Below are 25,693 nucleotides of genomic sequence, written 5' to 3' on the forward strand. Positions count from 1 at the left end.
ATCGGACGGTTTGGGGGTTCAGGTTTATCGGACGGTTTGGGGGTTCAGGTTTATCGGACGGTTTGGGGGTTCAGGTTTATCGGACGGTTTGGGGGTTCAGGTTTATCGGACGGTTTGGGGGTTCAGGTTTATCGGACGGTTTGGGGGTTCAGGTTTATCGGACGGTTTGGGGGTTCAGGTTTATCGGACGGTTTGGGGGTTCAGGTTTATCGGACGGTTTGGGGGTTCAGGTTTATCGGACGGTTTGGGAGTTCAGGTTTATCGGACGGTTTGGGGGTTCAGGTTTATCGGACGGTTTGGGGGTTCAGGTTTATTGGACGGTTTGGGGGTTCAGGTTTATCGGACGGTTTGAGGGTTTCAGGTTTATCGGACAGTTTGGGGGTTCAGGTTTATTGGGCTGATTGGGGGTTCAGGTTTATCGGACGGTTTGGGGGTTCAGGTTTATTGGACTGATTGGGGTTCAGGTTTATCGGACAGTTTGGAGGTTCAGGTTTATTGGACTGATCGGGGGTTCAGGTTTATCAGGCAATGTGCTTGATTTTGGGTTTATCGGACAGTTTGATTTTGGTTGGATGTTTGATGGTTTTTGTGTCTGTCACAGATACTGATGAATGTGGACTGAGGCCTCTGCCGTGCCCCAATGGTCGATGTGTCAACACGGTCGGCAGTTTCCACTGTGCCTGTTCCAGGGGATTTTCGGCAAATTCTCATGGGACAGATTGTGTCGGTAATTTGTCTTCATTGTAAATCTCATGCTGTCAGGAGACAAGGGCAATTCATTCACCTCACACCTGGGAAACCTAATACCATAAAAACTGGGGCCACAGAATGTCTGGTGGGTAACTGAAAGTGTGACAAGGGTGAGACTCCAGCTGGAACATCTAACCCATTGTCTAACCCGGTGTTTAGGCCAGCATCGTCTCAGGATCTAGCCCAGCATCATCTCAACGTTTAACCTGGAGTCTAGGCCAGGTTCAAGCCTGGCATCTAGGCCCGGGCCTAGCCCAGCATCGTCTCAGCATCTAACCTGTCGTCTAGGCCGGGTTCAAGCCTGGCAGCTAGGCCAAGCCCCACATCGTCCCGGTGTCTAGCCCAGCATCTTGCCCTTCACAATTGGCGGAAACAAGATTAGTTCCATGCGAGAGACTCACTGCATCCAACCCAGGAGGGAATTGGGAATACTGGAGCTGTGTTGGGGGAGTTGGAAGCAATGTAGGCAAAGGATGTTCAACTGGAAATGGTGATTATCTGAGGACTTCTTGGGCTTTTAAGGATTTTTGAGTTTTGCGGATCAGGAGTTTAAGTTCAGAAGCTCCAGGAAAGGTTGAAAGGTCGGGATGATGTCAGTCAGAATACTGGGATGACGGGGAATGTGCAGAATGTCATTGATGCAGTGAATGAGGAACAAAACACTCACCATAGTATTGGAGATAACATGGAGAGGAGTGGGTGGGTGGGGTGCGTGACAATTTGTGTCTTGGCCTCTACTGCAGACTCCCAGAATGAAGATGTGCATACTCCCAGCTCACACCTGGCTGATGCTGCCTCGCCAGGGATATTGACACTGATCCTAATGGAGATTTTCAAGATTCAGTCTGTTCTCAGCTCTTTTTGCACCTTTTCAGATATTGACGAGTGTCTGGATGTTTCCACCTGTCCAAACTCAGAGTGTGTGAACTCGGTGGGATCATTCCGCTGTCTGCCTTGTCCTACAGGCTACCAGATCCAGAATCGAAAATGTTCAGGTAACCAGAGCCTCAGCTCCAGTCACAGTCCTCCAACTAACAAATGGTGACAGTGCCAGGGTGTGAGAGGGAACGAACAGTATCAAACACTCCCAGGGCAGATACAGCACGGGGTTAGATAGAGTAAAGCTCCCTCTACACTGTCCCCATCAAACGCTCCCAGGACAGGTACAACACGGGGTTAGATACAGAGTAAAGCTCCTTCTACACTGTCCCCATCAAACACTCCCAGGGCAGATACAGCACGGGGTTAGATACAGAGTAAAGCTCCCTCTACACTGTTCCCATCAAACACTCCCAGGACAGGTACAACACGGGGTTAGATACAGAGTAAAGCTCCCTCTACACTGTCCCCATCAAACACTCCCAGGGCAGATACAGCACGGGGTTAGATACAGAGTAAAGCTCCCTCTACACTGTCCCCATCAAACACTGTCACACCAGCATGCAACCTAACAATTATGAATGCACTGTAGAAAAGTATCCAAAATGATTCAAAAGGCTCTCAGTGATATTGACAGTCAATAATCCATCATGAAATCATTTTGCCAACAGGCCTCACGAGAATCTAGCACTCGCCGAGGTGCACTCTCCCCGTGACAGAAGCAGATTGATATGAATGGCTATATGCTGGGTAACTGAGTGCATCATGTTTGGTTCTGTGTTGTTACAGATATTGATGAGTGTCTGAGAGGGACAACGTGTGGGGACAAAGGAACATGTGTGAACACAGAGGGCTCATACCAGTGCGACTGTAACCCTGGATATCGTCTGAGCGCTGACGGCAATCAATGTGCAGGTTTGCTTTTCACTGTCACTGCACACGCACTGCAACTCCACAGAGTGTCCCAGTGCCTCATGTAGGCGATGGCGTAGTGGTAGTGTCACTGGATGAGTCATCCAGAGACCCAGGGTAATACTCTGGGGGCCCAGGTTCAAACCCTGCCATGGCAGCTGGTGGAATTTGAATTCGACCTGGAATTCTGGAATTAAAAGTCTGATGATGACCATGAAACCATTGTCTGGTTCACTAATGCCCTTTTGGGAAGGAAGTCTGCTGTCCTTAGCTGGTCTGGCCTACATGGCTGACTCTTAAATGTCCTCTGAACAAGGGCAATTATGGATGGGTCACTTCCAATGAATAATAAAAAAAAATGCTGAGACAAACTGGTAATCAATATAAGATTAGGGACTGCTGTGGGATACTGCAACTAACCCCTCTGTGCTAGTGAAGGACAGAAATCAACAAGTCACTCCCACTGGAAATTGTCTATGGATATTAAATGAGAACTGGATCAGACTCAAACCTCAGGCTCCCCTGGATGAATGACCTAATATTTCTCCTCAAAAGTTTGCAAAGTCTGCCTGCTCTCTGCCTCATCAGTCTGTCTCCATCTAAGTTTCAAATGTTACTCCATACTCCACCAATCTGGACGAACACCCCAGTGCGGCACTGAGGGTGTGCTGCACTGTCAGAGGACCAAAACTGAGGAAGCACTGCACTGTTGGAGGGTCAGTACTGCACTGTTGGAGGGTCAGTACTACACTGTTGGAGGGTCAGTACTGCACTGTTGGAGGGTCAGTACTGCACTGTTGGAGGGTCAGTACTGCACTGTTGGAGGGTCAGTACTGCACTGTTGGAGGGTCAGTACTGCATTGTTGGAGGGTCAGTACTGCACTGTTGGAGGCTAAGTATGGAGTAAGCGCTGCTCATTCATTCACTCTGATAATAAATGAGGCTCTGCTCAGATAAAGATCCCACACCAATATTCAAAGAGCCGGAAGCTCCCAGTGTTCCAATCAACATTACTCCCTCTGTGCAAAAAGTAATCTCAGTAGTTGTTTTTGGGATCTTGCTATGGACGATTGACAACATTGATTATACTTTAAAAGTTATGTGATGGCTGTGGAGCTCTCTGGGACATCCTGAAAGGGTGAAAAGGTGCTGTGGAAATGCAGGTGTTTTCCTCTTGCCCTGTAATGGTCAGAGTTGAAGTTTTCACAGCTTTGCACTGTTCCAGAGTCGGGTTGATTTGGTTCCGTATTGGGCGACGCTGTACAGAAATTTGCTTTTCAATGGTTTAAATGTGGAATATGAATCTCTGACATGGGGTGGGGGTGGGGGCATAGTGGGCAGTTATAACAACAGCTTTATAGAATCATAGAATACTTACAGCACAGAAGGAGGCCATTCAGCCTGTTGTGTCCATGCTAGCTCTCTGTAACAGCATCTCAGCTAGTTTTACTCCCCTGCCCTTCCTTCATAGACCTCATCATCTCTTTTCTCTTCAGGTAATGATCCAGTTCTCTTTTCAAAACCTCGCTTGAGTCTGCCTGCAGCACACTCTCAGGCAGTGCATTCCAGATCCTAACCTCTTGCTGTGTTTTTATTCTTTCATGGGATGTGAGCATCGCTGGCTGGGCCAATATTTATTCCCCATTCCTAATTGCCTTTGAGAAGGTGGTGGTGAGCTGTCTTCTTAAACCGTTGCAGTCCCTGTGGTGTAGGACCTTGCACAGTGCTGTTAGGGAGGGAGTTCTAGGATTTTGACCCAGCGACGGTGATATATTTCCAAGTCAGGATGGTGTGAGTCTTGGAGGGGAACTTGTAGGTGGTGGTGTTTCCATGTTCATCTGCTGCCTTTGTCCTTCTTGGTGGTAGAGGTTGCAGGTTTGGAAGGTGCTGTCAAAGGAGTCTTGATGAGTTGCTGCAATGCATCTTGTAGATGGTACGCACTGCTGCTACTGTGCGTCGGTGGTGGAGGAAGTGAATGTCTGTGGATGGGGTGCCGATCAAGCGGGGCTGCTTTGTTCTGGATGGTGTCGGGTTTCTTGAGTGTTGTTGGAGCTGCAATTATCCAGGCAAGTGGAAAATATTCCATCACCCTCCTGACTTGTGCCTTGTTTGGTGAACAGCTTTGGGGAATCTGGAGGTGAGTTACTCGTTGCAGAATTCCCAGCTTCTGACCTGCTCTTGTAGCCACAGTATTTATATGGCTGGTCCAGTTCAGTAAAAAAGATATTCCTCCTGTCACCTTTGCTTCTTTTGCTACTTACCTTAAATCTGTGCCCTCTAGTTCTCAACCCTTCTGCCATCGGGAACAATTTCTCCCTATCTACTCTGTTCGGACCCCTCATCATTTGGAACATTTCTATCAAATCTGCTCTCAATTTTCTCCAATCAGAACATCCCAGCTTCTCTAATATATCCTGAAATCCCTAATTTCTGAAACCATTCTCTTGAATCTTTTCTGCACTTTGTTACAATCAGGTGAGGGGGGGCTGGGATGGCTCCCATCTTCCCCCACTCCTCGTTTGACTAAACAAGATTTTTAAAAAGGATATGCTTGCCAGTTTGGTGAGTATTTAACTGTATTAGTGCTGTGACTATAAAAGACATGCACAGACAGGTTTCATTGAGTTTTTTAAAAAGAAAAGTGGATGATATTTATTGTATTAACCAGGTCTAAGTAATATAATAAAAATGCTCCAACATTCGCGCACACACGCACTCAGGTTCACATACACAAAAGAATAGATTACAGAGTGTGAGGATAGAATAAGTGATATCTTAAAAGTCCAATAAGTACTAAAGTTATAGGGTTCTTAGAGGTTGATCCAGGCTGAGCTTGGTGGTCCTTCTGTTTCAGCGTCGAGGTGGTTTCGAGATGTAGATGAATGATTTATCTGCTTTTGCGCAGACACAGCTGCTGGGTGGAGATCTTTAAAATCCCTGCCTGTGGAGTGTGGATAGCCAAACAGAAGACAGGTTTGGAGCTTGCAAGATGTGAGGAGAGAGAGGGAAAGAGACAGGGTGTCCACTCGAGACCTCCTGTCCTCTGGCTCTCTTGTGCTGTTGATTTTCAAACTGGCTTGTTTCTCCCTGGGTCTAGGAGTAAGTAAGATTTGTTATTTGAAGTCAGTTTTGATCAGGTGACCACATGATCAATACTTCTATTATAAAATTTCAATTATTCGAAGTTAGAAGCCATTGCTACATAATGGCTTTTGGTGGGGGGTTGGGGGGCAGAGTGTTGTGCTTGGAGGCTGTTCACACCTACTTATGATAAACTGGTTTCTCTGCAGCCCTCTTTGTTAAGTATCACGCTGGGAGACAGTGAGACTGGTAATCCATGGATTTTGAGTTTTGGTCAGTGCACAGACAATAGGAGGTATGAATTCCACAAATTATTTCGCCTCAGCATGTCCATTCAAGGAAGGGCTACTCGCTCAGGGTAATTTAATTGAGAACTTTCCGGAGACGAGGTAATTCTGAGTCTGTGCAGAAATTACAAAAGCCACCTGACTCTCGGTGGCCATCTTAACAGCTTGCCCTTTTAGTCCTTTTAAAACTTAGTGACTTTCAGACACTAATACATAAAGTCATATTTTTACAAAGCATGGCTTCGTAACAACCTCAATAATGCTGTCATATCCTTCCTAAAGTCTAGTGTCCAGAATTGGACACAATATTCCAAACCAGTTTTAACGTAACTTCCTTGTTTTTATACTCGATGCCGCTGTTTTTGAAGCCTAGGATACTATATGTTTTATTAACTGCTTTCTCAATCTGTTCTCTCACCTTCAATGATTTTTTAAAAATTTATTCATTCATGGGATGTGGTGTGTCCCTGGCTGGGTCAGCATTTATTGCTCATCCCCAGTTGCCCTTGAGAAGGTGGTGGTGAGCTGCCTTCTTGAACCGCTGCAGTCCATGTGGTGTAGGTACACCCACAGGCTGTTAGGGAGGGAGTTCCAGGATTTTGACCTAGTGACAGTGAAGGAACGTTGATATAGTTCCAAGTCAGGATGGTGCGTGGCTCACGCCTTTTGGAATTATATCCTTTATTTTATATTGTCTCTCTGCATTCTCCCTACCAAAGTGAATTACCACACTTCTCAGCATTAAATTTCATCAGCCACTCATTCGCCCATTCCACCAACATGCCTATGCCCTCTTGAAGTTTAACAGTGTCCTCCTCATAGTTCACAATACTTATAAGTTTTGTGTCATCCTCAAATTTTGAAATTGTGCCCTGTACACCCAAGTCTCGGTCATCAATGTATATCAAGAAAAGCAGGGGTCCTAACACTCACCCTGGGGAGCCCCACTGTATAATTTTCTCCAGTCATAAAAACAGCTGTTCACCACCACTGTTTCCTGTCACTCAGTCAATTCTATATCCATGCTGCCATTGTCCCTTTTATTCCATGGGCTTCAACTTTGCTGGCAAGCCTGTTTTGTAGCACTTTACCAAATGTATTTTGGAAGTCCATCAACAGCATTACCCTTATCAGCCCTCTCAGTTACCTCACCAAAAAACCCTAGCAAATTAGTTAAACACAATTCGCCTTTAACAAATCTATGCTGTCCTCCTTTACTTAACCTGCAATTGTTCAAGTGACTGTTAATTTTGTCTCAAATGATCGTTTCTAAAAGCTTTCCTATCATTGACGAGAAGCGTAAAAGTTTAGAGGGTTCACTGTAATATTTTATTCATGGTTTTTCAGATATCAACGAATGTTTTGAAGGGGATTTTTGTGCCCCATATGGGGAGTGTTTGAACAGCGTGGGATCCTACACCTGTCTCTGTGCTGAGGGATTCATTACCTCTGCTGATCAGTCCACCTGTCTTGGTAAGATTTCCTGCATTATCCAGCATTAATACCTTAACATGAATTTGGCTTATATTTATCCCTTACTCTGTCTCCCCTTCTGCACTTCCCCATCCCTCCATACAACGCTTTCTCACTCCATCTATGCAACACTCTCCCCTCTCTCCATCCAACATCCTTCTTCATCCCTCCATGCAATGCACTCTTCACCCTTGCCATTCAATGCTCTCTCCCTCGATCCAACACTTTCCTCCTCCCTCCGTTCTCACCATTGGTTTTGAGCCTTCCTTTCCCTAACACATTCTTTTCCAGGAATTCTAATCTCTGGATTATTTCCTGATTAACGTGAGCTTCACCTTTGCTGGGTTCCTGCACTTTGACCCATGACCCTTTGCCTGGGTGCCTCAATTTAAAAAAGGAAAGTTGTGGAGCACAGTGGTTGTAAGAAATCATTGTTTAACTCTCTTCCTCCCTCTTTTCCTATCTCTCGCTCTGTCACTCTCTCTAACTCCCCATTTCACCCTTCCTCTCTATTTCTTTCTCTTTTTCTTCTCTCTCTTTTCCCCTTTTCTCTCTTTCTCACTCTTTTCGCTCATTATTTTCTTTCCCTCATTGTCTCTCACTCCTCTACCTACCTCTCTTTCTGACACCCTCTCTCTCTCTCCCCTCCCTTTGCCTCTTTCTTTCTCATTCCCTCTCTCTCTCATTCCATCTTTTTCTCTCTCTCTCTCTCTCTCTCTCTTTTGTCCCCGCTCTCTCTCATTCCCTCTCTCTCTCTGCCCCTCCCTCTCTCTGTTCCTTTCACTTCTCTTAGATGTTGATGAGTGCACCAGGGCAGGTGTCTGTGATCCCGGACGCTGCACCAATACAGTTGGGTCGTTTGAGTGCTCGTGTGAACCTGGATTCCGAGTTGATGATGATCGATCCCAGTGCTTCGGTAAGTGTGTGACCTTTCTTTACCCAGTGTTCCCTAGGAGTTAGCAGCTTTTTTCTAATCCTCTTATTCACTGTCCAATAAGTGCTCTGAGTGATTGTTACCTATGTCCTCACTGGATCCCGTTCACTGAAGCCCTTGCTGTTTGTGGTGTATACAAATGATTTGGACTTAAATGTAGGTCATATGACCAAGAAGTTTGCGGATGACACGAAAATTGGTAGGGTGGTAAATAGTGAGGAGGGTAGCCGTAACCTGCAGGAGGATATGAATGGACTGGTCAGGTGGGCAGAGCAGTGGCAAATGGAATTCAACCCGGAAAAGCATGAGGTAGTGCAATGGGGAGGGCTAACAAGGCAAGGGATTACACTATGAATGGTAGGACCCTGGAAAATACTGAAGATCAGAGGGACCTTGCTGTGCATATCCATAGATCCCTGAAGGCAGCAGGGCTGGTAGATAAGGTGGTTAAGAAGGCATATGGGGAACTTGCCTTAATTAGCCGAGGCATAGAATAAAAGAGCAGGGAGGTTATGCTGGAACTGTATAAAACGCTGGTTAGGCCACAGCTGGAGTACTGTGTGCAGTTCTGGTCACCACATTATAGGAAGGATGTGATGGCACTGGAGAGGGTGCAGAGGAGTTTTACCAGGATGCTGCCTGGGCTGGAGGGTCTAAGCTATGAGGAAAGATTGGATAGGCTGGGGTTGTTTTCCTTGGAGCAACGAAGGTTGAGAGGGGACCTGATAGAGGTGTATAAGATTATGAGAGGCATAGATAGGGTGGATAGGAAGGCACTTTTTCCATTAGTGGAGGGGTCAATAACCAGGGGGCATAGATTTAAGGTAAGAGGTAGAAGGTTAAGAGGGGAGTTGAGGAGAAACTTTTTCACCCAGAGGTTGGTGGGAGTCTGGAACTCGCTGCCTGAAAGGGTGGTTGAGTCAGAAACTCTCGTAACATTTATGAAGTGTTTAGATATTCACTTGTGTTGCCAAAGCCTCCAGGGTAATGGGCCAAGCGCTGGAAAATGGGATTTGTGTAGTCAGATCTTTGTTGACTAGCGTGGACACGATGGGCCAAATGGCCTCTTTCTGTGATGTAGACGTCTATGAGTCTATGTGCCCATCCTCACTGGATCCCACACCACTGGATTCTGCCCTCACTAGATCGGATGCTCACTGAAACCTATCTTCATTAGGTTTATGCTCACTGGATTTAATCCCCAATAGATTCCACCCCCACTGGATATCCAAGAAATGGATCACAACATCATTGAATCCATCCTCATTAGATCTATGCTTACTGAGTCCACGGTCACTGGATCCCACTATCACTGCATTCCACTCTCAATGGAGCCCAGTGCACTGGAACCCACCATCAGGGGATCCATGCTCACTGGGTCCACGCTCACTGGATCCCACACCACTGGATCCTACAGGCACTGGAAGCTGGATTTTGTAAGAACTAAGCATCAGGCCCTGATCAAAGCTCCTCTCCGCCTCCATTCTGAGCTGGATTATAAAGTTCAGTCGGTGAAAGATTGTGACTGACTCCACGCAGAATTTAATTTGTGTCTTACTGGGTCTCTATGTTTTTCTCATTAAACAGATCTTGACGAGTGTGTTGAATATCCAACCATCTGTGGTAGCAAGCGATGTGAGAACACTGCTGGCTCTTTCCAGTGTATCACGGATTGTAGTGCAGGGTTCCAGCTGAGTCCTGCTCAGGACTGCATCGGTGAGTTGTCCAAATCCTCCAGGACTTTAAACACACTTCCCTGCCTGGCCACAAGGCTCCGCCTGTTAAACGATTCCCACTCCTCCACCATGGGAATGTTCTGATTTGTGTTTCTCTGCAGTTTTCCTATTACGGAAGTACAACAATGGAACGCTTGACTAAACATATTCTTAGGACTGATTAGGGCTGAGGGTTACACAAGAGGATGTGAAAAACAACTTAGTGATCATGGGCTGAATATTATGCTCCCAAATTGGGAGCTTTCCCTGCCTACGCCAACATATTATCACGTTCCCGATGTTATTATGCCAGTTTTGAATAATACTGCAAGTGGGTGGGCTTAAAAATCAGGACCCCACCCACGTTATTCAAATTTTATTTAAGTAGGCATTTAAGGTCATTACCAACCCAACTGACTGGAATAATACAGCGTGTCAGCAATAATGTGCTTGCAGAGTCTGTTTGATGCTATGTTGGGTTCCTGTTTTTTGATGAGCTTGTTATGGTGGGTCTAAAACATTCAGCTGAGCTCTTAGTCTCATCTCAGCAATTCAAAGTTCTGTAGCTGCTGGCAGTGGTTCATTCAGGAGCAGAGTATCCATTTAAATTTATATTAATTAGAGGCCTTTTATCCGCCTGCTGTGTGTTCTATTTAGTCCTTGTCTATCACCCCAGGCTTCAAAGTAGCTGAGACAAATGGGCCTTGTGGTATCGGTGGGAGACACAACCTCCAGTAAGAAGGAGAGGAGGAGGGTGAGGGGAAGAAGGGCAGAGCAAGAGGTCCAGGATGCACTGGTGGTGCGTGAAGGGGCCAGAGTTGCACCAGATGCAGAGGATAATGAAGGCATCATACATCCTTAGCGGAGACGTAGAAGGTCTTATGCAGCCTGTTGAGTCTACAGGCAGAGACTGAACTATCTTCAGGTGTTGGAGACTCAGTGCAACAGAAGCCTCAGGCTATCAGGAGCCACAGCCCATATCACTCTGTGACATGCTCGCACCTCTTTGAAAAAGGAGGGAGGGAGAAATTGGGAAATCACAGACTGGTTAGCCTAACATCAGTAGTGGAGAAAATGCTAGAGTCTATTATAAAGGATGTGATAACAAGACACCTAGAAAATATCAACGGGATTAGACAAAGTCAACATGGATTTATGAAGGGAAATCATGTTTGACAAACCTACTGGAGTTTTTTGAGGACATCACTAGCAGAATAGATAAGGGAGAACCAGTGGATGTGGTGTACTTGAATTTTCAGAAAGCTTTTGATAAAGTCCCACATAAGAAGTTAGTGTGGCACTGAGTGTGACACCACAGTAGTGACAGCATGTGACACTGAGAGTGACTGAGTGTGACACAGATTGTGACAGAGTGTGGCGGCGTGACACTGAGCGACAGTGCAAGCGTGATGGCACAAGTGTGACACTGAGAGCAACAGTGCAGTGCAAGTCCCGACTGCAACATCCCGTGTGTGACTCTGGGAGTATGACACTGAGAGTAACGATGCATGTGTGACCCCGAGTGACAGCGCGAGTGTGGCACTGAGAATGATTGTGCGAGTTTGGCACATAACGTGACGGCGCGAGTGTGACACGGAGTGACAGTGCAAGCGTGATTTCCTGAGTGTGACACTGAGAGTGACAGCATGAGTGTGACACTGAGTGTGCCGGTGCGAGTGTGCCGGTGCGAGTGTGGCGCCCGAGCGTGACACGGAATGTGATAGTGCGAGCGGGACATGCAGTGTGGCAGCACCAGTGTGATACATAGCGACAGAGCAAATGTGACGTCCCTAGTGTGACACTGACAGTGTGACACTGAGAATAACGGTGCAAGTCTGATACTGAAAATGACAGCACGCGTGTGACAGCATGAACATGACAATGAGATTGATGACATGAGTGTGATGGTGTGAGTGTGACACTGAGTGTGACAGCATGTGATCTGACAGAGACTGCACGAATGTGACACAGTGTGTGACATGGAGCTGAATTTTGCCCTTGACAGGCGGGCGGGCCCCACCAGCTCGGCGGTGGGCAGGCAGCCAATCGCCGCCACTGAAACAGGCCCTGCCGCCATTTTAAGTGGGCGGGCCAATTAAGGCCCCCCCAGCGGGCTGCCCGACGGGAAGCGCTATACACTCCCTGTGTGGGGGGAGGGGAGGGGAGGGGGATTCCCCAGATGTCAGAGTGCGCTCTTTCACACATGCGCACATCTCCCTGAGACTAAGTGCTGCCTCAGGGAGATCGCTGAAAGACTGGCAAATATAACAAACAGAACAATAAAAAATTCATTAACATGTCGCCCTCATGTGAAAATGTCACACGAGATGGGACGTGTTAATGAAATAAACAAAAACTTTATTAAATGTTTTTAAAACCGCGATCAAACCTCATCCCGCCACTGGATGAGGTTTGTTAAAAAATCACCTACCCCCCTGCCCATTGGGCCCGGGCGCCGAGCTGAGGTTCGCACGGGTTCCTCAAAATCATCGTCAATCGCCGTCTTAAGGGCCTTAACAAGGCCTTTAATTTATGGCGGGTACACGTCACGTTGCATAGCGCGCCCGCCGACCTAAACATCGCGATGCCGCGCGCTGACGTCAGGATATTCGCGCAATATCAGCGCACAACATTTTAAGCGCTGACGTGCGGGCTCCACCACCCACATGTCAGGCAGAAAATTCAGCCCATGAAGTGTGACATGGAGTGTGGTGGTGTGAGTGTGACACTGAGATGACAATGCAAGTGTGACGGTGCGAGAGCGACGGCGCGAGAGTGACACAAGAGAGTGACGACACAAATGTGACAGCACGAGTGTGACACTGAGGGTGAAGACACAAGTGTGACAGCACAAATATGTTATGGCACAACCGATGGTAAATGCTGAGTTGTTCAAATCCCAAAGGTAAACTCGAAACAACTGCCACAACTTGTTTTGCAATTTGTATAAATTTTGAGATGCGTGCCTTAAATTCAGTAGTAATAAGACCACCAAATCTTACAGGTTTTACAAAACTAGATTAGCATTTATTAATAAGAGAAATGATTTTAAATACATACATAGATCTATAAATTACTACTATAATAACTTCTAAATCCCCAATCAATCTAACCTCCAGTTATATTTTCATTAAGATAACAGTAAGATACATAGATTTTAAAAGACCTTGGCAAAGAAACATGAAACCCTGAACAATTTGAATTCCAAGTGAGTTTTCTTATCTTCAGTCCTTTGAAGACAGCAGCTTGAGGCATAGATTCTGAAGGCTTTTTCACACTTGTAAGATCTTAAAATGCCTTTTCTTACACAGCCTTCTCTCCTTTATTCCCTCTTTGAATGCATATACCCATTGTTTCACTGTGTCTTTGGACTTTATCTCCCTGATAATAAAACCCTCTCATAGCACTAAGTTTTACCAGTAATCTTTGGGGAAAATAAACACACTCTTTCTAAACTTCATCTGGCTAGGTGACACATTTCACTCCCTCTTTTGAAAACAATCTAGTCTGGTTTTTTCCAAAATACAATTGTTCCCTTGACGCCTGTTTCTAAACATCCCCATGTTTACTTAATTAACATTTCAATCCTAACTTCTCTTCTTACATCAAAGCACCCAGATCTAATTCAATTAAATCACACACACACACACACACACACACACATATAGACACTTCCCACTGTTACTCTATTTTACAATAAATTCCAATAACATTATGAGAATTATTATATCCTCTTGATCAGTATGACATTGAGAATGACAGGGTGAGTGTGACAACACACTGAGATGACAGAGAGATTGTGACACTGAGAGTGTAGAAAAGTTAAAGCACTGAATCAGGGCAGTCAGCCCATCGTGTCTGTGCTGGCCACAAAAGCAAAAATAAAAAACTAGCTGTGCATTCGAATCCCACCCTCCAGCGCCTGGTCCATAGCCTTGCAGGTTACAGCACTTTAGGTGAAGATTGTTAGGAAATAAAGATAGCTTAAGTAAGTTATATTTGTATTTGTAGGTGTTAGGAATGAGTTATAGCTTTAATGTTTAAGTTTGATTTGTATTTCAGTGTCTGTGGTCAAGTTGAGTTTCAGTTTCACTTTTAAAGGTGCCTTTCTAATGAGGCACCTCCTTAGATAAGTTGTATTCCTAACGAGAGTTTATGGCTGTAAGAGAAGTTAATCAAACACAAGAGTAGAAAAACTGGGCTGTTGCCTATCATCAGGGGTCCAGAGAGGCAGGTCCATCCCTTAGACACACCAAAGAAACTAGAAACAGCAGTTTGATTGGGAAGCTGTTTGAGTTCAGTTGGTTTTGAAGACAGCTGCCAAGCAGATGCAGCCTAAAAGAAGTCTCAGATAGCCAGTCCCTAGCTAAAGAAGAAAGTCCTCAAGAATCCAGGAGAGTGGAAGAAGAGAAAGTCCCAAGCAGACCTTCTAATCAAAGGAAGGACAGGAACCTGGAAAAGGCCCTGTTAAGTGAAGTTAAGAGTGAGGGGCAGAGAAAGGCTCCAAGCTTCAAGCTTAAAGCTGCAGGAAACGGAGTCAAAGTGATATAAAGGCTTGTGAGAAGCCTGAAGGCCCAAAGAGGCATCTGAAGGCCTGAAACTCTTTGTTATGGGCAAAGTGGTGTGCTATTGACAACTGAGTTGGTGAGAGAGAGTGTGTGGAAGAAAGCTTGAATGTATGTGGTGACCCGGGGAGAGGAACACCGGAAGGAGAGTTTGAAACCCTTGCGAAAGGTGTTTGAGAGAGCGCGTCAGTTTGGGAAAAGATTCCAAGGCGAGTTCTTGGAAAGTGGAGATTGGAAACCCTCATGCGAGAGACGGAGGGCAGTGAGACTGGGTGGCCCGTGGTGTAACAAACATCTGAGGGGAGCTGAGGAGAGATCCATACCATCTGTCTGGGGTGGCATCTGTCACTTGGGTTCTGTGTATGGTGTGTCTGACCACAGGTCACCGATTGGTTTACATGGACTGTGTATTTACTGTGAACATTAAAATATATGATAATTTTTGTAACTTGTGTTATCCTTACAAACCTGTATATATCTGTACAGGTATAGTCGTGGGTGAAGGAGTATTGTAATATAGTTCATCTTTTCTTGTCTAATAAATGTTTTATGCTTTTGTGAAAAGTACATTAGATACTCTGATGACTCGGTTCAGTAGCCCCTCTCTATGTAACTGAACAAACAAAACATCTATCAGACTGGGTTCCACCCTGGGATCAGCTGGGGACCATAACAAAATCCGGGTCCCTTTTAAAGTGATGGTGTGAGTGTGACAGTGCGAGTGTGACAGCGTGTCACACTAAGTGACAGTGCAAGAGTGATACTGATTGACACTGAGATCATGACAGTGCGAGTGTGACAGCGCGAGTATGATACTGAGTGTGACAGTATGAGCGTGACAGTATGTGCGTCTGAGAGTGACAGCCCAAGAGTGTGACACTTAGGGTGACAGCGCAAATGTGACACTGAGAGTGACAGTGCAAGTGTGACAGCGTGAGTGTGACACAGAGGGAGAGTGCAAGTGTAACAGTATGAGTGTCAGTGAGAGCGACAGTACACGTGTGACAGTGCAAGTGTGATACAGTGACAGTGCAAGTGCTGCACAGAGCAACAGAGCTAGTGTGACAGAGCAAGTGTGACAGAACAAGTGATGTCACAAGTGTGATGGTGCAAGAGTAACACCGAGTGACAGTGAGATATTGATGGTGCGAGAGAAGGTGCAAGATTGATACCGTGACAGTGAGTGTGATGGCGCAAGAGCGATGGCACGAGAGTGACACAGGGTGACGGCGCGAGAGTGACACAGAGTGACGGCGCGAGAGTGACACAGAGTGACGGCGCGAGAGTGACACAGAGTGACGGCGCGAGAGTGACACAGGGTGACGGCGCGAGAGTGACACAGGGTGACGGCGCGAGTGTGACACAGGGTGACGGCGCGAGAGTGACACAGGGTGACGGCGCGAGAGTGACACAGAGTGACGGCGCGAGAGTGACACAGTGACGGCGCGAGAGTGACACAGAGTGACGGCGCGAGAGTGACACAGGGTGACGGCGCGAGAGTGACACAGGGTGACGGCGCGAGTGTGACACAGGGTGACGGCGCGAGAGTGACACAGGGTGACGGCGCGAGAGTGACACAGGGTGAAGGCGCGAGAGTGACACAGAGTGACGGCGCGAGTGTGACACAGGGTGACGGCGCGAGAGTGACACAGGGTGATGGCGCGAGAGTGACACGGAGTGACGGCGCGGGAGTGACACGGAGTGACGGCGCGGGAGTGACACGGAGTGACGGCGCGGGAGTGACACGGAGTGACGGCGCGAGAGTGACACGGAGTGACGGCGCGAGAGTGACACGGAGTGACGGCGCGAGAGTGACACGGAGTGACGGCGCGAGAGTGACACGGAGTGACGGCGCGAGAGTGACACGGAGTGACGGCGCGAGAGTGACACGGAGTGACGGCGCGAGAGTGACACGGAGTGACGGCGCGAGAGTGACACGGAGTGACGGCGCGAGAGTGACACGGAGTGACGGCGCGGGAGTGACACGGAGTGACGGCGCGGGAGTGACACGGAGTGACGGCGCGGGAGTGACACGGAGTGACGGCGCGGGAGTGACACGGAGTGACGGCGCGAGAGTGACACGGAGTGACGGCGCGGGAGTGACACGGAGTGACGGCGCGGGAGTGACACGGAGTGACGGCGCGGGAGTGACACGGAGTGACGGCGCGGGAGTGACACGGAGTGACGGCGCGAGAGTGACACGGAGTGACGGCGCGAGAGTGACACGGAGTGACGGCGCGAGAGTGACACGGAGTGACGGCGCGAGAGTGACACGGAGTGACGGCGCGAGAGTGACACGGAGTGACGGCGCGAGAGTGACACGGAGTGACGGCGCGAGAGTGACGGCGCGAGAGTGACGGCGCGAGAGTGACGGCGCGAGAGTGACGGCGCGAGAGTGACGGCGCGAGAGTGACACGGAGTGACGGCGCGAGAGTGACACGGAGTGACGGCGCGAGAGTGACACGGAGTGACGGCGCGAGAGTGACACGGAGTGACGGCGCGAGAGTGACACGGAGTGACGGCGCGAGAGTGACACGGAGTGACGGCGCGAGAGTGACGGCGCGAGAGTGACGGCGCGAGAGTGACGGCGCGAGAGTGACGGCGCGAGAGTGACGGCGCGAGAGTGACGGCGCGAGAGTGACACAGAGTGACGGCGCGAGAGTGGCACAGAGTGACGGCGCGAGAGTGACACAGAGTGACGGCGCGAGAGTGACACAGAGTGACGGCGCGAGAGTGACACAGAGTGACGGCGCGAGAGTGACACAGTGATGGCACGAGAGTGACGGCGTGAGAATGACGTTGGACACTGAGTGTGACATTATAAGTGGCAGCGTTGTGGAACTGGCTGTGACAGTGTTACTGTGACAGCACAAGTATAGCGCTGTGAGTGTGATGACATGAGTGCGATATCTGTACGTAAGACTGAACTGCCTTTTTTGCTTTCTGTTGCTCTTTCAGATATCGATGAGTGTGTTAATGCCACGATTTGTGGGCCGAATGCGTACTGTCAGAATGTGGCTGCGTCATATCGGTGTCTCTGTGACCAAGGTTATCAGATGACGTCTGATGGCTCACGATGTGTGGGTAAGTCACATGGGCTTCAGTCAACTGACAGCAAGCAGGAGTGTCCAAGGGTCTCCAACAGTGTCTGAAAGTGACGGGCAGTGTGCGGGTGACGGGCAGTGTGCGGCGGGAGACAGGCACTGTGCGGGTGACGGGCAGTGTGCGGGTGATGGGCAGTGTGCGGTTGACGGGCAGTGTGCGGGTGACGGGCAGTGTGCGGTGGGTGACGGGCAGTGTGCGGGTGACGGGCAGTGTGCGGGTGACAGGTAGTGTGCGAGTGACGGGCAGTGTGCGGGTGACGGGCAGTGTGTGGGTGACGGGCAGTGTGCGGTGGGTGATGGGCAGTGTGCGAGTGATGGTCAGTGTGCGGCGGGTGACGGGCAGTGTGCGGCGGGTGACGGGCAGTGTGTGTGCGGGTGACGGGCAGTGTGCGGGTGACGGGCAGTGTGTGTGCGGGTGACGGGCAGTGTGCGGGTGACGGGCAGTGTGTGTGCGGGTGACGGGCAGTGTGCGGGTGACGGGCAGCGTGCGGGTGACGGGTGATAGGCTGTCATTTTGAACGCCTCGATCAAATCTCCCTTAACCTTCTCTGCTCTAAAGAGAAAAATCCCAGCTTCTCCAGTCTCTCCACTGAAGTCCCTCATCTCTGGATTCATTCCAGTAAATCCCCTTCGTGCCCTCTCCAAGGTTTTGACATCTTTCCTAAATTAGAGAAAATACTCCAACTGAGACCCGACCAGTTTTTTATAAAGATTTAGCATCACTTCCTGGCTTTTGAACTCTAGCCAAGGATATATTATGCGTTATTAACAGCCTTCTTAACTTGTCCTTCCCCAAGGTCTCTCTGCACTCCCTTTAAAATTATACCTTTATGTTGCCTCCCCTCATTCTTCTCACTAAAATGTATCACTTCACACTCTCTGCATCAAGTTTAATCTGCCTCGAGTCTGCATGTTTTCCAGTCTCGGTCTGTCCCCTCTTCACTGTTCACTACATTTCTGAGTTTCATGTCAGCTATGGATTTTGCAATGATGCCCTGTATCCAAATCCAGTACCTGTATCAACATTGGCTGCGGTGCAATACCTGCCCAACATTCACCCACAAAGACTGACCACGGACCTTAGTCCAGTGTGAAGTGTTTTTATCTTTGAACCTCACACTATTTTAAGGTCTGAGGATTGTTGAGCTGAGGTAAGTCGGAGATGTTTCCTAAGCGAAGACCCAGAGATTGAAGAAGAGGACACAATGGTGGGTGTCAGGTGCTGGTCCGAATTCACCCAACTCGTAAAGCCTTCTCTCTCTTTGCAGATGTGAACGAGTGTGAGACTATTGAAGGTGTCTGCGGCTCAGCAGTCTGTGAGAATGTGGGTGGTTCATTTTTCTGTCTTTGCCCAAATGAAAATGAAGAGTTCGAACCAAGGACAGGACAGTGCAATCAACGAGCTGTCCACGGTATGTTTATTCGCTGCTGACTTCTCTGCTTTCCACTCTGTATCTGTAAAGACCAGGGTAATCTCCCTCTCTGGAAAGCGATACTGAGGTCTATGTCCCAACTTACATCCACACGTTAGTGGCATCTTTAGTCAGATTCACTCAAGGCTGGTTTCTGTGCAACCAACCAAAAATGACTGAGAACATTGTTATAGTGGATGCTCCTACTCCCTAGAAAACTCCTCAGACTCGGGGCTAACAGATAAAGCCCAAGTCTCCTGCTGTACATCACTAACCAGTGAGGCAGCTCCTGGTGAATTCAGATGGAGGGGGTAGGGGAATTGGAAAGAGAATCCTAGTATAATGTACGAGCATACAAATATACATACGAATTAGGAGCAGATGTAGGCCACTCGGTTCCTCGAGCCTGCTCCACCATTCAATAAGATCATGGCTGTTTGATTGTAACCTCTACCCCACATTCCTGCCTACACCCGATAACCCCTTAGCCCCTTGTTAATCAAGGATCTATCTAGCTCTGCCGTAAAAATATTCAAAGACTCTGCTTCCATCGCCTTTTGATGAAGAGAGTTCCAAAGACTCACTACCCTCTGAGAGAAAAAATTTCTCCTCATCTCTGCCTTAAATGAGTGACCCCTTATTTTTAAAAAATGACCCCTGGTTCTAGATTCTCCCACAAGAGGAAACATCCTCTCCATATCCACCCTGTCAAGACCCCTCAGGATCTTAAAGATTTCAATCAAGTCGCCTCTTACTCTTCTAAATTCCAGTGGATACAAGCCTAACCTGTCCAGCCTTTCCTCATAAGACAACCTGCCCATTCCTGGTCTTAGTCTAGTAAACTTTCTCTGAACTGCTTCTAACACATTTACATTTTTCCTTAAATAAGGAGACCAATACTCCAGGTGTGGTCTCACCAGTGCCCTGAACAACTGAAGCAAAACCTCCCTACTTTTGTAATCAATTCCCTCTCACAATAAATGATAACATTCTATCAGCTTTCCTAATTACCTGCTGTACCTGCAACTGGCCTTTTGTGATTCATGCACTAGGACACCCAGATCCCTCTGCATCTCAGAGCTCCTCAATCTCTCACCATTTAGATATTAAGCTTCTTTTTTATTCATCCTACCAAAATGAACAATTTCACATTTGCCCACATTATACTCCATTTGCCAGGCCTTTGCCCACTCACTTAACCTATCTATGTCACTTTGTAGCCTCCTTATGTCCTCGTCACAATTTACTTTCCTACCTATCTTTATGTCATCAGCAAATTTAGCCACCATTCCTTCGGCCCCTTCATCCAAATCATTTATATAAATTGTAAAAAGTTGAGGCCCCAGCACTGATCCCTGTGACACACCACTCGTCACATCCTGCCAACCACTAAAAGACCCATTTATGCCAACTCTCTGCTTCCTGTTAGCCAGCCAATCTTCTATCCATGTCAATATGTTACCCCCTACACCATGAGCTTTTACTTTCTGCAATAACCTTTGATGTGGCATTTTATCAAATGCCTTCTGGAAATCTAAGTACAGAACATCCACCGGTTCCCCTTTATCCACAGCACATGTGACTCCTTCAAAGAACTCCAATAAATTGGTTAAACAAGATTTCCCTTTCACAAAAACATGTTGACTCTGCCCGATTGTCTTGAATTTTTCTAAGTGCCCAGCTACAACACCTTTAATAATAGCATCTAACATTTTCCCTATGAAAGATGTTAGGCTAACTGGCTTATAGTTTCCTGCTTTCTGTCTCCTTCCTTTTTTGAATAAAGGAGTTATATTTGCTATTTTTCAATCGAATGGAACCTTCCCCAAATCTAGGGAATTTTGGAAAATTAAAACCAGTGCATCAACTATCTCACTAGCCACTTCCTTCAAGACCTTAGTGTGAAGTCCTTCCGGACCTGGGGATTTGTCAGCCCCACAGCCCCAAAAATGTTTACTCATACATTAAAGGTACAGAATGAGATAAGCAAACATTCGATCGAAGATAAGTTAGAGGAGAGAGTACACCAGATATAAACAGTGTAAGAGCTGAGAATGGATTCTGGTGTTTTGCTCAATAACCTTTGGCCATCGAGGAGTGTCAATACAGAACTTTCTTTCAATGGAGAGATGCAAGGTTAAATATAAGATTTAGAATAGAGGGGGCTGGAACCTCCTGACAGTTTGCATTTGCTTCAATTCACTTGCAGGATTTGTGATTGAGACAGAAATAACGTGAACATTGAGGATTAAATTGGATGAGTGGATGATGAAAAAATGGATGAAAGGATAGAGAGCAGAGAGGGCTAATGTGATTAGACTTATTTGCTTGTGGTGGAGGATAGATACCAATGTGCACTGGTTGGTCTGAATGGTCCTATTTCTGTGGGGGTGTGTGTGTATCAATGGATAGGGCAGAGTTGGTGATAGGGAGACTCCGTGAAGTTAATGGGTGAGTTGATGCTCTTTATCTTCTGATGCTTTTGCCTTTTTTCAGCACGACCAATGTTCCTGGAAGAATCCACAAGGGAGGAGAATGAGTGTTACTACAACCTCAATGATGTCCGGCTGTGTGAGAACATTCTGGCCCGGAATGTAACAAGACAGGAGTGCTGCTGTACTGTCGGGGAGGGCTGGGGAAGAGAGTGCAAAATCTACCAATGTCCTGTGTCTGGCTCAGGTAAGACCAGGTACACTAAACTAGAATTAACCCTTACAGTCACTTCCCAGCTCACAACAATTCAAACAGCCAGGCAGATAAAATCCATTCCATCTCCTCTTATCCTAAAGCATCGACAGAGGGCGCAAGTACAACAGAAATAAAAAGTGAATTTATCAGAAAAGGTTAAAGTTAAGCTTTTTAGGCCCAGAGATCTGCAATAAGAGCTCTTACTGAGGGGTGTTAGATAGTTGAAGGTAACCAGAACATAAGAAACAAGAGCAGGAATAGACCATTCAGCCCCTCAAGCCTGCTCTGCTCTGCCATTCAATATGATCATTAACTTCCTCCCACAATTTCATTTTCTCACCCAACCCTCATTTCCCTTCACAAAAACAGAAATACCTGGAAAAACTCAGCAGGTCTGGCAGCATCGGGGGAGAAGAAAAGAGTTGACGTTTCGAGTCCTCATTTCCCTTGGTTCCCTGGGGGACCAAAAATCTACCGATCTCAGTATCGAACATATTCAATGGTGGAGCATCCAAAACCCTCTGGGAGAATCCAAAGATTCGCAACCCTCTGAGTGAAGAAATGTATCCTCATTTCAAAGCTAAATAATCAACCCCTTATCCTTGGACTGTGCCCCCATGTTCTACAATCCCCGACCAGCAGAAACAAGCTCTCAGTGTTTACCCTATCAAACCCCTTCAGAATTTTGTAGCTTTCAATGAGATCACCTCTCATTCTTCTCAACTCCAGAGAATAGAAGCCCAGTTTACTCAGCCTCTCATCATAGGACAACCCCCTCATCCCAGGGACCAATCTAGTGAACCTTCACTGCACTGCAGGAAGTATATCCTTCCTTGACAATGGAGATCTGATAATCCTTTAAATTTAAAAACAAACAAATGCCAGAATAGAATGAAGCAACAGCTTCCATCAAATAAAAGGTTCATTTCAAACAAACATTGAAACACTCTTCAGGCAGTAATCAATACTGGATTTCCAGTGAAATAGTGAGAGTGAAACTCATAAATTAGTTTAACAAACAATTATATAATAACAGGGGCAAGAGGGTCTGTCTCAATGGGTGAACAAAAATCCCTAATATCCTCAGAGAGCAAGTCATCAAGCTGAAACTTCAATTATTTCAGTCTCCAGACCTGCCGAATATTTCCAGAATTTTGTTGTCATTCTGCAGTAACACTGTTGGCCTGTGGAGGGCGCAGTAACCGAGACAAAAGTAAAATCCTGCAGATGCTGGAAAACTGAAGTAAAAACAGAAACTATTGGGAACACTCAGCAGGTTTGGTAGCATCTGTGGAGAGAGAGACAGAGTTAATGTTTCAGGTCAATGACCTCTCATCAGAACGAGTAAGTACAGAAGCAGGGAAAGGGGTGGGGGAAGAACAAGAGAGAAGCTAAGTGATATGTTGGAGGGCAGGAAAGATTAAGTGACAAGAGGAACGATGGTGCGAGACAAAAGGAGATGGTGAAAGTAAAGAAACACAAGACATGTCTGATTGGAAACAGCAGAATCATAACAACAGCTACACAGCTACTGCCCCCCAAAAAATGGGAGCAGAGGTTAGGCTCTGAAATTGTTAAATTCAATACTGAGTCTGGAACCCTAACCCTAACCTTTGTTCTACTATCAGCACCTTCTTTAGTCTTTAACGTTACCATTAACACCACCTTTGTCTTGAGTACGTGACATCTTTGTCAATCTCTCCTGAGCTCCTGCCTATCCCTGACCTTCTATTACCTGCTCCACTCCCTCTTAAATGGTATAAAATCCATCACATTTCTCCCTCCTTTCAGCTCTGAAGAAGTCAGACGGAGTCGAAACGTTAACTCTGTTTCTCTCTCCACAGACGCTGCCAGACCTGCTGAGTCTTTCCAGCATTTTCTGTTTTTATTTCAGATTTCCAGCATCTGCAGTATTTTGCTTTTATTTAACTGAGTCAGGAAGTTTGTAAAGTATCTAATCGAAATGCTGTACCATGAAAATATGTTGAGCTTGATTGGAACAGTGCAGGAGACTGAGGATAGAGAGGTCAGAGTGGGAGTGGGAGCAGAGAGCTAAAATGAAGGTGAACCAAGGGCTGCTTCCCAAAAAAATCAGCCTGCTGATAATGATGACACTTCTGTGTACACACTACCACCATCTACAAGGCACAAGTCAGGAGTCTGATGGAATACTCTCCACTTGCCTGAATACATGCAGCTCCAACAACACTTAAGAAGTTCAGCACCATCCAGGATAAAGCAGCCTGCGGACCAGCACCCCACCCACCACCTTAAACATTCACTCCCTCCACCACCGATGCACACTGGCAGCAGTGTGTGTACCATCTACGAGATGCACTGCAGTAGCTCATCAAGGCTCCTTCAACAACACCTTCCAAACACACGACTTACAACACTTTGAAGGACAAGGGCAGCAGATATATGGGAACACCACCACCTGGAAGTTCCCCTCCAAGTCACTCACATCCTGACTTGGAAATATATCGCCGTTCCTTCACTGTCACTGGGTCAAAATCCGGGAACTCTCTCCCTAACAGCACTGTGGGTGTACCTACACCACATGGACTGCAGCGGTTCAAGAAGGCAGCTCACCACCACCTTCTCAAGGGCAACTAGGGATGGGCAATAAATTTTGGGCTTACCAGCGACACCTACATCTTTAAGAATCAATGGTTAACAGATTGCAGAATTCAGTGTCTATTGTACCTGTGTATTTTTCCTCATCTGTATCTTGCCTCTGTTACAGATGAATATCAGTCTCTGTGCCCTCAGGGGCAAGGATTCCTTTCCATCCCACAGTCATCTTTTGGAAGGAACTACAAAGGTGAGTTTGCTGCTGGTGATAGGTGTCAGGAAAATCAGAATAATTTCCTTGCCTCTCTGGGTATTTTTCAGAAGCTGTCTGGTTGAAACACTGATTCTCTAATTCTGTCACCACCAGAGATAAATCCCAAGCTTCATCTGAGGCCTGGCCCTGCGTCCACTCCTTGGTCTGCCCATCCACAAGACCTTGTAAAAAAACAATTGTTTCAGCCATAACCTGAATGGTGCTGTATCCATTAAAATGCAGTTGCAAAGTTTCTCAGTTCCCTTGTAAAAAAACAGGTTTCTTGTCATCTGTTCCTCTCTCTCCCCAAAAGAAGGAAACCCAACCACGACTCACTCAAAATGACATTTCACATTCGCAACACTTGCTTGTTACCACAGGATGGCAGCAATGCAGCAGAAATCTGATCATCTCGAGTATCTGCAGCATTTAGACCAGAGATTCTTGTATAATTTCATTTCCTGATGGTGGTGATATCTTTGGATAGAGTTACGTAGTGAGAGATCCTTACCCTGCTGAATAAAAAAACAACACTGTACAGTTACACAGAAAGCGACTCTTAATAAACACGACTCTGTACAGTGTACGCTGTACACTGACTCTGTACAGTCTGGCCCCTGAAAACATTCTGGTAATAGTACCGAAGACTTGTGCTCCAGAACTTGCCACGCCCCTAGCCAAGCTGTTCCAGTACAGCTACAACACTGGCATCTACCCGGCTATGTGGAAAATTGCCCAGGTATGTCCTGTATACAAAAAGCAGAACAAATCCAACCCAGCCAATTACCGCCCCATCAGTCGACTCTCAATCATCATTTAAAGTAATGGAAGGGGTCATCAACGGGTGCTGTCAAGCAGCACTTGCTTAGCAATAACCTGCTCACTGACAGTTTGCGTTCTGCCAGGGTCACTCAGCTCGTGACCTCATTACAGCCTTGGTTCAAACATGGACAAAAGAACTGAACTCTGTAGGTGAGGTGAGAGTGACTGCCCTTGACATCAGGGCCGCATTTGACTGAGTGTGGCATCAAGGAACCCTAACAAAACTGGAGTCAATGGGAATCAG

General features: G+C 47.0%; 1 protein-coding gene across 5 annotated transcripts in view; it reads left to right on the plus strand.

Moving 5' to 3' along the window:
- The window catches only part of LOC144671387 (latent-transforming growth factor beta-binding protein 4-like), a 257,647-nt gene that overhangs the window by 215,674 nt on the left and 16,280 nt on the right, over nt 1–25,693 (plus strand). For all 5 annotated transcript variants that reach the window (XM_078533270.1, XM_078533271.1, XM_078533272.1 and 2 more), the window contains 10 exons: nt 602–727; nt 1,626–1,745; nt 2,419–2,544; nt 7,257–7,382; nt 8,176–8,298; nt 9,904–10,032; nt 17,555–17,680; nt 18,969–19,112; nt 21,609–21,791; nt 24,547–24,624. In XM_078533270.1, coding sequence (XP_078389396.1) covers nt 602–727; nt 1,626–1,745; nt 2,419–2,544; nt 7,257–7,382; nt 8,176–8,298; nt 9,904–10,032; nt 17,555–17,680; nt 18,969–19,112; nt 21,609–21,791; nt 24,547–24,624 — 1,281 coding nt within the window. The remainder of the gene's footprint in view (nt 1–601; nt 728–1,625; nt 1,746–2,418; nt 2,545–7,256; nt 7,383–8,175; nt 8,299–9,903; nt 10,033–17,554; nt 17,681–18,968; nt 19,113–21,608; nt 21,792–24,546; nt 24,625–25,693) is intronic.

The sequence above is a fragment of the Cetorhinus maximus genome, chromosome 32 (genome assembly GCF_964194155.1).
Source record: "Cetorhinus maximus chromosome 32, sCetMax3.hap1.1, whole genome shotgun sequence".
Lineage (NCBI taxonomy): Eukaryota > Metazoa > Chordata > Chondrichthyes > Lamniformes > Cetorhinidae > Cetorhinus > Cetorhinus maximus.